At 39.3% G+C, this 12,970-nt stretch overlaps 1 protein-coding gene across 1 annotated transcript; it reads right to left on the bottom strand.

The window, feature by feature from the left end:
• Positions 1-1,111: 1,111 nt before the first annotated feature.
• On the bottom strand, positions 1,112-2,909 carry LOC311087741 (uncharacterized protein; the record flags this gene model as incomplete). The annotated part of the gene is made up of 2 exons (XM_084121142.1): positions 2,831-2,909; positions 1,112-2,112 (listed from the first exon to the last, which is right to left on the bottom strand). The coding sequence occupies exons 1-2, from the start codon at positions 2,883-2,885 to the stop codon at positions 1,112-1,114; spliced, it is 1,056 nt and encodes a 351-aa protein (XP_083977268.1). The 5' UTR covers positions 2,886-2,909.
• Positions 2,910-12,970: the final 10,061 nt, after the last annotated feature.

Below are 12,970 nucleotides of genomic sequence, written 5' to 3' on the forward strand. Positions count from 1 at the left end.
TATCACTGTCCACCCAAGAAGTCCAGTGACCTCCTCCTACACCACATGGCTCCAGAATTTCCATCCCTTCCTGTGATGCAGCACACTTTTCCCAGGTTGCATTTCGTTCCGACCTTGCATCAGTTAATGCATCTCCAGTCTCTTGAAGTGTCACCGCAGCTGTCCAGCGAGATAGCAAAAGAAACTCAGCAGCAGTCCAAATGTCCTGCGTGGACACAGCTACGGCGACCAAGGCTGACTGCTAGTCGTTTTTGGGAAGCTTGTTGTAGTAGGGCGTGTCGTGCAGAGCTGGAGTCTGCAGCTATTCAGATGATCAGAGGCTCCACAAAGCAAACAGCTGCAATGAAGCGTGGTCTACTAGTGGAGCCTGAAGTGCTGGCAAACTATGCTGAACTGTTGCGAGTTAATGTGTTACCAGCAGGATTCATCATTCACCCTGACGCACCACATCTCGGGGCCAGTCCAGACGGTCGGGTGTATGACCCTTCAGAGTCGCCTCCTTTTGGCCTGGTTGAGGTGAAGAGCAGCACAAAAACTGATCCGTCTCAGGTTGCTCACCTCAAGGTGCAGGAAGGCCACATCAGTCTGAGGCGTTCACATAAGTACTACTGGCAGGTTCAGGGCCAACTGGCAGTCACAGGACTGACATGGTGTGACTTTGTTACCGATACCCAATCAACTTTAACTGTGGAAAGAATTTGGCGTGATGACTCATTCATAGCGGAAATGAAAGAGAAATTAGATATATATTATTATGGCACATACATGAATGCATACCTTGAATTACACTAATCTTGTCTTTACCAATCAGTTTAGCCTTCTGTCTTACTGTTGATGATCTGTAATGTTATTTTTTATTGTAAATGTTTGTTATGAGTTGTTATTAATCAGTTGATGTTACACATACCAAAAAAATAAATGATGCACAATTTTGACCAAAATTGTTTTATTTGTTCATCTAATGTTTTAGTGAAATCAAAGTCACATTTCAACAGTAAAATATTAAGAATATAACAATTATATTTAATTTGATTTTTAAGAATACGTAGGAACACTAAATTATTTACATACTATTTACACATTATACATTATTTACATACAAAACATTAATTCACTCTTCAAAACAAAAAGGTCCTTGATAATTTGCCAAAACACAGCAGTTAAGCCAGATCTGATTCACACTGCCAATCAGTGTGAGCGGCACGGGAGAGTCCCAGATGTGAAAGGACTTTATCCTACCGATCACTCTTTCCACTATAATTCGGAGGCGGGCAATGGCTTGGGTTTGTTCCGTTTCCTCCTTGCTGAATTGAGCTGAACGCTTAAAAGGTGGAATGATGAGCTTAGCACCGACGTCAGCAAGGAGGTCTTGAATGAGGAACCCTTTGTCCGCCATGACATCGTCTCCTGGCTCCAGCAAGGGAAGGACTCCACTGATCCTGGTGATCTCCTTATCTGAGATGCACCCAGTGTACAGGGGTGAGATGAATGTCACCAAACCATTGGGAGCAACTCCAATTAGCCCTTTCAATGTCGTCCTGTTCTTGTAATTTGAAAATGTTTCTGACTGTAAGGTCAGGGATGAGGCTGTCTCCAGGGCAATTTCTGTGCAGTCCAGTACCACTCTGACATTGGGACAGTACCTCTGGAATTTAAGGGGCATAGTGGACTTAACCTTTTCCCTGCTTATCCAGATGGGAAGTGAGCTCAGCATCATAAAAAGATAATTGGCCCAGGTGATGGTAACCCTGCTGACCCTGGCAATGCTCACATTAAACATGTCAGCAATGAGCTGCTCCTTCATGCCAACAGCAACCCGCATGGAGTACATCAAGAACTCATCTATTAATGGCATGATGCGTGGTGGGCTGGGATCTTCGCAGCCTTCCTCACCTGCCCTCTGTGCTTTGGTCCAGTACACCAGTCTAAGTGCAGATGGTGCAATCGACTCCCAAAAAATTGTAAAAACACTCTCAGATGGAAATTTGGTGTAGAAACGTATTTGGTCGTCCGATGAACAGTATCGGCTGAAGAGAGTAGGGGGTGGTAGACCAGTGTTTTGTAACTTGGCTTCTAAGTCATGGATGTAATCCAAAGCCTCATCCAGAGCACCTGTAAAGATAAAGAAATTAAAAACCAGTCTTAACATATTTATGCTACCTTTCAACACAACACAGTAATCATGTTTTAAAAAGTATTTTAAGTATTTAATTACAAATTACATTTAATTTATTTTTGTTAAGGAAAATACAAATGACAAAATACTCAAAAGTAATTAAATACATGTAATTAAAATAGGGGAGAGCGGGGCACAACCTAACACAGGGCCAGTTGTAACACACTTGTTTTAAATACTTCCACACATGCTAGTATGATACAACTTAGTGTATTTACTAGCTGACACAGCAATAAATTCTTTCTTTATTTTTTAAAAAAATGACATTATTTTATATGAACACTTAATAATTGTATTTTATTGAGAAAATATTTTAAGATTTCTTGTATTTTTTTTTAATTATTATTAGATCAGATTACATTTTAAACTGTTATATGGTCGTGTTATAAAATTAATTTGGGGAAAAAAATAAATACTCTAAACCCAAAGTAGGTTTACAAAAATGGAGAAAGTCAAAAAGCGTTAGGTTGTGCCCTACTGCCCATCTCTAGCCCCTTACAGCTAGACAGCATGAGACTATGTTACAGATGTAGGCTAACGTTAGTTGAATTTCGTGAACAGCTTATATTATAAACATTAATTTGTTCAGATAGAAATGCATAACGGTACACATAGTTGACTAGCGTTAACTAAATACACTATGAACAATCTTACCTGCAGGTGGGTGTGTCACGTAGTCGTGATCCATCCTTACTGCCTTAGCCACCATGTCGCTATCTTCACAGCATAGTTGTTTAGACTGACGTTTGAAGGTTCTGTCATATACTGACTCCCTTCTCAAAGGAGCTGTAAAGTTGTTCCAAGGGAATAGGCTCGGGACAACACCACTCTTCAGGCGACGAACGACGCAGCCACCACTGTAATCATCCGGAGCGAAGTGCCGGCTGCAGACATAGGTGCTATCTGTTTTTACATTAAAACTATGCCCTTCCTCTCTTCAGATCGCCTGTATCCATTTGGGTTTTAGGTTTGGATCCACAGGAAAAGAATGAAATGAAAGGTAGGGCTGTTTTTGGTTGGAAGACGAACAGCCTGGAACACAACAGAAACTGCGACTCTTCGACTCTGCCATTTTTCGTATCTGCCGCTATGATAACAGGAAGTTCTAATACACTTCATTGACGTATTTCCGTTTGAAAAATGCGGAAGTGCGTAAAAGGTCTATTGCGCTCGTTCCTGTTGCGTGTCCTTAAACTGGTAACTGACAACTGGCAACTTGCGTGTGCGTCGAGTCTGAGCCAGAGTTGCCAACTATTTTCAAAGGATAGTAGCCCCAAAAGTCGCTAAATGTTGCTAGATGACGTCATATGTCTTTAGCATATTCATGACGTCATCTAATTTGTTTTCTCTCCAAATTCATGCTCACACAATGTATTTTAATATAATATAATATAGTCGATTGTCCAGTGTTGGGTGTTACTGTAATAATATTACTTTTTTCAGTAACTGGTAGTGTAAGGCATTACTCGTCTGAAAATGGTAATATTATTACAGTTTTCCCGAGCTAGTAACTTGCGTTACATTTGCCAGTAGCACCTTCATCACACACAAGGCACACAACACAGAGAACAGAAGGGAAGGGGAGGAGGGCGTGAATGGAACAGTGATTGGTCTGGGTTTGGCACGAGGTATCATTTACCATCACCGATTGGTCGACACCCAGCAGCCAGCAGCAGAGCGGCACCCTCAAAGTCAGATGGGGAAAAATGGAAGCGTCAACAACGGCAAGCTCTTTTTCAGAGGAAGGTTCCCAGCAACAGAAAGCTAGTTTCGACGGGTGGAGATTCAGTAATTATTTTGAATATGTTCAACGGAAGGAAAATAACTTGACGGTGAAGTGCACACTCTGCCCGGGGAGAAAGCTGCTCTCCACCGCTTGTAACTCTACCTCCAACTTGAAGAAGCACCTCCAGCGACAGCACGGACACATCAAGCTCGTTGCGAAGCGACAGAGTGACATGAACGAGCAGCCCCACAAGCAGCAAAAACTTTCATTTGAACATAAAGTACTACCAACATCAAAATCCGAGATAAATAAGCTTGTTGCCTCGTACGTAGTAGAAGAAATGTTACCTCTTTCTACCGTCGAATCGCTGTCTTTTAGAAAGATACTCTGCAAAATACCGATAGCAGGGACAGACCAGCCGTTTTCCGACAGGAAAACCTTCGCAATGTACCTAGATAAATGTTACGCCATGATGGAAAGTGAGCTGAAGAAAACGTTTGAGAGCACTGAGCATGTGTCAACGACCGCTGACATCTGGACTTGTCACAACAAAAGCTACATAGGCATGACTGCCCATTGGATTGATCCAAGCAACTTCCATCGTGAAAAAGCAGCCCTTGCCTGCAAAAGAATCAAAGGACGACACACATATGACATTGTGGCCACTGAAATTGAGCAGGTTCACTCATCTTATGGACTGTCAGAGAAGGTCACAGCAACAGTCACAGACAATGGATCGAATTTTGTTAAGGCTTTCAGGTCAGTTGAATAATAGTTTACTTACTTGTACTTATTTGCAAATGTATAAGTTAATGAATTGTTTAATTTGATTGCATTAACCCTGTGATGGTCTTTATTTATGTCTACACTCGTGTTTTTTGGGGTCTCTCCAGAGACCCCAGACAATAACATTTAATTTTGTAACAAGATAATAGTTTTTTTTTTTACAAATGTAATTTTATTCTGTTTGTTAATGTTTTTACTCAACATCTGTGCAGTTTTTGGAGAATTCATGATATCTTTTAAATTTCTATAAATAAATAAATAAATATTTATTTAAATAAGCTTTTTACAAAAAAACAGCATTTGATGTAAAATTCACTTTATAAAAGACCCAGATTTCTAACTTTCATTCATGGAGATAACATGGATCATTTTAAATGGTTTAATGTAACATTTATGCCCATTTTTTGGAAAATGCAGTTTAAAAAAAAAAAAAAAAAAATCACTTTAACCACTAGATGGCTATAGAGCTCCACTATTTGCTATTTGCTATTTGACTACCTGAAAGATATCTTTTCACAAGTTGGATTCATATCTAAATATTATAAAATCACAATTATAACAAAAATTGCACTTCTCACATTCAGGGAGTATGAGCCCAAGCCAGCAGCAGCAGCAGCATCCGATTCAGAGGACGAGGGATCAGGGGAGGATGAAGAAGTGTCATTTCCCGATGTACAAGAAGTGCTCTCCACGGAACAAGAAGACCCAGGACACTTTACTCTCCCCCCTCATTTAAGATGTGCCTCGCACACACTTAATTTGATATCAACTGTTGATATTGAAAAATGGTTGACAGTGACAAACAAAACAATTTACAGAAGTGCCACTGCAAAGTGCTCTGCCCTCTGGACTAAGGCCAGCCGGTCTACAGTAGCTGCAGAGCTAGTGGAAAGCCTTTGTGGAAAAAAGCTCATGGTGCCTACAGTGACGAGATGGAACTCTTTCCACAATGCAGTTGCACGAATAACTGAGATATCCAGACCACAGTTGACAACTCTCTGCAGTCAGTTAGGTGTACGAGCCTTTTCCGAGCGAGAGTACAAATTCCTTGTAGAGTATTGCACAGTCACAAAACCGCTTACAAAAGCTTTGGACCGTTTACAAGGTGAGATAAAGTATAGGTTAATGTAAACCTGTGGCTTCTTGCCTTTCCTTTTTTTGAATGTTAAACATTTGAATTCATTCATTGATTCATATTCATTCATTCCAGGGGAAAATGATTGTTATTATGGCAATCTATTACCGACACTGGAGTCTCTGATGTCAAAGACCTTGGCATTGCGTCCCGGCCTCTCCGAGATGATGGCAAATCTGCCTGATGTCATAGTGCAGGTAGGCTGTGAGTGTGTATTTAAGACTTACTGACTGTAACTTTGTGTGATATGAGAGAAGCCTGTCATATGCACAATTGCACATCCCTCCACTATCACAGATGCTTCCATTATCACAGTCTTCTAAATTTCACACTGAAATAGGCTCTTAGAGAATGTAGGAATTGTATACTGTGTTTCTGAAGACCTGGTATAGTCAATATGCCTGTTGCATCATTTACATGTCAACTCCTTCCACAGGAAGGTATGTTTTTCCTCTTTAAGAGAAATATCTAATTTTAGAAATCTCTTTCTTACAGGCCATCAAAACCCGCTTTGCTTCTGTTTTGGACAGTAGGGAGGGTCTCCTGGCTGCTGTCACTCTGCCGAAGTTCAAGATGAGGTGGTTGAGGGAAGAGACCAGGAGAGAGGCCCTAAAGACTCTGCTGATAACAGAGTGTCATGCTTCACCCCTGGCTGCCCCCCACAATGAGGAGCATGAGGTCAGGCCTCCACAGATTAGTCCAGCATCCAGCAGTAGTGATGATGACTTTTTTGTGTTTGAGGAAGAGCAGGATTCAGGATCTTTTAGCCCAGACAGGGAGGTGATGGAGTACCTGAAGTCTGGGTCAGAGATTGGGGTCCTAGACAACTTCCCCAGAATTAAGAACTTATCTTTAAAATACAATACAGCACCAGCATCCAGTGCTCCAGTGGAGAGGCTATTCAGCCTGGGAAGCCTTGTTCTCACTCCAAGGAGGAACAGGTTAGGAGAAAAGCGCTTTGAGAGACTCCTCCTTATGAGGTATAACCACTACTTTGACAAATAAGCTGACACATTCAGAAGCTCATATTTTGCACCAGAAAAATGCATTACAGTAAATGCCAACTGTATTTTTCCTTTTATTTACTTTGAGTCTTCTGTATTTGCTTTAACTCATTTCAACAACCTACCTCTCCTCTGCACTGTGTTTTGCTTTTTAACAATTTACCTCTCCTCTACACAGTGCTGGTAAGGCTTTTTTATTTATGGATATATTTTTTTGAGGAAGTTAATATTTTTTTTGGTTGTATTTCGACAATCAAATTGATTTTTTTTGCACTAGATGGTTTTTGTTAAACATTGAGGAAGTTAATATGTTCTTGTACTTGTTATAAATTGACAATCAAATTGATTGTTTGCACCAGACAGTGTTTGTTAAACATTGAGGAAGTTAATACTTGTTTGTACTTGATTGCACAAGTACAGTTGTTTGTAGTTATTTGTGCTAGACAGTGCCAGTCTGTTGTTGGCGTAATAAAGACCCTAAAGAACACTCCTCCTTTGTATGTTCTCCCTCCATCTGATGCATCTCAGGCAATTATAGAGTAATTAAGAAAAAAATGTAACTAGTAATATAACTAGTAATATAACTAGTTACTTTCTCCAGGGAGTAATAAAGTAAAGTAAGGCATTACTATTCAGAGATGGAAAGCGTCGTGACGTAGAACGAACGTTGAGTTTTGTTTTGCTCTGCTCTCTGGCTGCGCTGTCACGTTCGTTCTACGTCACGACGCTTCCTACGCTACGTCTTATGTCATACGCCAGCATCCATCTCTGTGAACGCGCACCGACCGCCACCGGAAGCCAGTTATTTTAGTTTATAAACTTTTAAATATGTATATTTTTACGACAAAACCGCACGGATTACCCTCAGAAGGCCTTCGTTTATCCCCCTGGAGCCGGATGGATTATTTTTGAGAAGGATGCATGTACATTTTCGAACGTGAATCAGCTGGACCCCATTGCCTCACATTATAACCACTGAAAGATCTAAGACATTTTCTAAAATAACTGAGTGTTCGTCTGAAAAAAGATTGGCATATGCATCTCGAACGGCTTGAGGGTGAGTAAATCATGGCTTAAATATCATTTTTGGGCGAACTATCCCTTTAAATTGAGCTTGCTGGTCAGACAGCAGGCCAACAGGGTTCACGATGGAACATATGTTGCGTTTAAGTCCTCCTGGGAAGTTTGCATACATTTTTTTTTTTTATGTTTTAAATAAATTTATGAAGCCACTGTAAACTTTATCATCACATATTATATTGTTATATTATAATGCTATCATATTTTGTGCAGGCATTAGCTTACTTCATTGTAAAAAAGCCTGACAATGTCACTGCTGAATACCTAAGTATTGTGGTATTCCACAATATTTCTCACTGACACACTCCTAACTCTTCAAGATCGGGGCTTAAAGAAAATCCTGAGCTTCCTACTCATATTCTCATCATTGTGGTGGTGTTCATGTGCGTTCAACTTGTCTATATGCACCAATAGCTCTATCACTGGCGCGATAGGCTCGCTTTTTTTCTCATCAGTGCAAAGACTCAAAATACTCTGTTGACTTTGATCTTACATACAAGTGCCATCAATCAATCGATCCTTTTTTGTATTAAGTGTATTAAGTGTGTTTTTTTGTGTATACTCACAATAAAAACAATTTGTTGTGCTTTTTGCCAAATAAAGAAAAATAAACGAGATGCGAGTTCTGCCTTCTCTCTGTCAGTGAAGTCCATTCTGAAACGCGTCCGAAAATGAACTATAACTCAGCGAATACTCAGTCAAACAGGCATACAGACACACAGGCATGAAGCTTGAATTCTCTTCTTTTAAACTAAGTAATTTATATAAAAAACAAATATTATCAGCTTATGTAATATGTATGAAAAGAGAGAGATGTCAGTCGTTCTCTTCTCAACTCATTATGTTTTAATGTGACCCCGCCCACAGAGAGGGTGCGCTATTCAAACGCAAATGATCAGAGGCGATACATGCAAACCTGTGAACGCCCACAATCAGCTGGATAACACACACCGCGAGTTATCAGAGTCATGTACTTTACGACGCTGTGAGGAATTATACTATCTTAATAGTAATCCTGGAAAATTTACCTCAGAAGTGCTGGAATTTCGAGGAGCAACGGGGAGCTCATTATGCAGCCCCATTATGCGGGCCATTGTCTCCTCAGGTGTGAACCACTCAATATTCATGATGGTGTTGGATCGTTTACGCCCCTGCGCATATTGCCTTTCCAAACAAAAAGTGTCTTACAAAATTTAAATCAATTTACTGGTTTATGTGAATGATTAGGCAGGATGATTTTCACATCATTTTGAAGAAAAAACTCTAGGCAACAAAATGCATTATTCAGAAGTCTTGTGGACACATATTTAGTATGTGTTTTGTGGCCTTATTTCAGAAACTTTCATTTTTAGTTTTTTCAATAACCACGCATAAGCATTATTCTCTCAAAAATACAAACATGTACATGGGTGGGAGACATATAAGCCTGAAAAAAGTTTTTATTTTTTAATTAAAATATTAGGCAAAAAAAATATTGAGTTGTGTTGTACTGACTCTTGCATTTCCCACAATATATGTGGTCTTTTAGATTTTGTATTTGAAATTGGATGTATTCACCAATTTGTTGCATTCGTGCCTAAAATTGTCATATGGTGTGACATAAAAGTTATTCTATATAAAATGAAAATGGGATATACTCTCCCTAAGTAACTAACTTCAACATAAATTGTTTTCATTACTATCTTAAGATTTAACATTTCTTTTGTGCAGATTCATTAGATTTTGTATTGTTTTTCTAAACCATCATGCAAAGTAAGTCATCTCTCCTCAGCCTTTCCAGATATTTTAGATTAATTATGTTAAACCCGGTTATAAATCTCTGAAAATGCTTGTGACTCTTGCTGATACTATTTCTCTTGTGTTCCGTTGACTTTTTTATGATTTATAATTAAGAAAGTATTTTTACTGGCACAATTCTGAATGTCACACCAAATTATATAGTGTCACGCTATATGATTAACTGCACCACTCCACAATTTGTCAATGCAAAAAACTGTATTTTATTTGCATTCAACATTCAATTGATTAATGTTAACTGAATTTAATTAATTGAATGTTGAATACATTATTAGGAACACCTGTTCAATTTCTCATTAATGCAATTATCTAATCAACCAATCACATGGCAGTTGCTTCAATGCATTTAGGGATGTGGTCCTGGTCAAGACAATCTCCTGAACTCCAAACTGAATGTCAGAATGGGAAAGAAAGGTGATTTAAGCAATTTTGAGCGTGGCATGGTTGTTGGTGCCAGACGGGCCGGTCTGAGTATTTCACAATCTGCTCAGTTACTGGGATTTTCACGCACAACCATTTCTAGGGTTTACAAAGAATGGTGTGAAAAGGGAAAAACATCCAGTATGCGGCAGTCCTGTGGGCGAAAATGCCTTGTTGATGCTAGAGGTCAGAGGAGAATGGGCCGACTGATTCAAGCTGATAGAAGAGCAACTTTGACTGAAATAACCACTCGTTACAACCGAGGTATGCAGCAAAGCATTTGTGAAGCCACAACACGCACAACCTTGAGGCGGATGGGCTACAACAGCAGAAGACCCCACCGGGTACCACTCATCTCCACTACAAATAGGAAAAAGAGGCTACAATTTGCACAAGCTCATCAAAATTGGACAGTTGAAGACTGGAAAAATGTTGCCTGGTCTGATGAGTCTCGATTTCTGTTGAGACATTCAGATGGTAGAGTCAGAATTTGGCGTAAACTGAATGAGAACATGGATGCATCATGCCTTGTTACCACTGTGCAGGCTGGTGGTGGTGGTGTAATGGTGTGGGGGATGTTTTCTTGGCATACTTTAGGCCCCTTAGTGCCAATTGGGCATCGTTTAAATGCCACGGCCTACCTGAGCATTGTTTCTGACCGTGTCCATCCCTTTATGACCACCATGTACCCATCCTCTGATGGCTACTTCCAGCAGGATAATGCACCATGTCACAAAGCTCAAATCATTTCAAATTGGTTTCTTGAACATGACAATGAGTTCACTGTACTAAAATGGCCCCCACAGTCACCAGATCTCAACCCAATAGAGCATCTTTGGGATGTGGTGGAACGGGAGCTTCATGCCCTGGATGTGCATCCCACAAATCTCCATCAACTGCAAGATGCTATCCTATCAATATGGGCCAACATTTCTAAAGAATGCTTTCAGCACCTTGTTGATTCAATGCCACATAGAATTAAGGCAGTTCTGAAGGCGAAAGGGGGTCAAACACAGTATTAGTATGGTGTTCCTAATAATCCTTTAGGTGAGTGTATGAGTAAATCAAACACCATCTCACTTCAAGAACATTAAATTAAGTATAAAATTTAAAAGAAATACATTAATTGTATAGGTAATTTAATGTTCACTATTAAACATTCACTATTATCATTGAATATGTTTTGAATAGTTATTTATTTATCATTAAAAAAGGTGTATGTAATATTGTGTGACAAATATATCATATGGTGTGACTTAGAAAAACAGTCACACCATATGATACAGTGTCACACCATATGACGTTTTGTTCAGTTAAGATAATCTCTTGGTTAACTAAAAACAGCTAGCTTATACTTAGCATGTTAATTGCCACATGGCAGGAATGATTTTTAAGAATTAATAAGTAAAATTCGTATAAAAGTGTTTCATTTTTATGTAAATAATGTCACACCATAAGACACAAAACACTGACCACTAGTGAGCATATCAGATACAGAGCTTTTTAATTAAAAATTAAAAAGCCAGAACTCAACTCTTGACCTTGCAAACCACTCCAGAGATGGCACTGCAACTTCCAGGTTGAGTGTGGACCTCTTCATCATAATGATGTCCAAATTATTGCCCGTTCAAAATATAGATTGCAGTGTCACACCATATGACGCCCATTTTACGGACAAAATGTATTTGGCCAGAACTTGCTTTAAAATCATACACAGACATCAACACTTTCTGTGTCTGTTGAAATGGCCTAATTCTGTTACTTAAACTGTAAATCTATCAATTATTTATACTTTGCTGATATATATTGTCATATTAGTAAGGTCAAACATATCCCGGACAGTCACACCACATGACAATTTTGATGTTTAGATAAAAATTTGAAGTAGAGGTCTTTATACACCAACTACAGCTATGGTATGCTGTAATAATATATTGTCAGAGGAACAACATGAAGATATATATTTTTAACAAATACTCATTTTTATTAGGTTATGACATCATGGACGGGTAGAATTGCATGTCATGTCTCCCACCCACATACATGTTGCTCACATATTATGGTAGCCCTGTTTGTGTTAAATAGAGTGTAATGACATCTTTGCCATTAATATGTTTATAAGCAACTGAAAAAAGTAGTGATGTCCGGTTCGTGAACGAATCGTTCTTTTGAACCGGTTCTTTTTAGTGAACTGATCGAACCAGTACACTAAATCGGACTGAATCGTTCGAAACAGTTCGCGTCTTGCGTCAGCTCTAATCCACAAGTTACTAAAGTTAGGCTACTCACTTTCGGGCATCAGGGGCGATTCCAGGATTTTATAAATGGGGGGGCACAAGGGGGACCAAGAACCAGTGAGGGGGGCCATGGGAAATCAGAAAATTCAACTGGAAATAAATACCCCCCCCCCCACCACCACCACCACCACCACCACCACCCCAAAAATAAATAAAAAACCATTAAGTATCGAAATTACACAGAGTTGCATGTAGTTATGGTGTTGGCTAACGTTCTCACATTTTAATGTTTACCATGCCATGGCTTTTTTGGACAAATATTATTGTGTCTTTAGTCTTTATAACAACATAAAGTTCAGGGCTCCAGACTACCTTTTCCACTGGTGCTACTAACTTTCTCAGTTGGTCGCACCAGCATATGATTTGGTCGCACCTTTTTTTTTTCTTTTTTTTTTTGCTACATGCCATGGGATTAATCAATGCATGCTGATGAATAGTGGTCTTAATCTGCATACCCTAGTTTTGCACTGATGTAAAAAGGCTGACAGTGACACAAGTTAGCAAAATGTTTTAATCTTTTAACTCTCAAAAAAACTATTAAAAAAACAT

Source organism: Abramis brama (genome assembly GCF_963993115.1).
Source record: "Abramis brama genome assembly, chromosome: 8".
Taxonomy (NCBI): Eukaryota; Metazoa; Chordata; class Actinopteri; order Cypriniformes; family Leuciscidae; genus Abramis; species Abramis brama.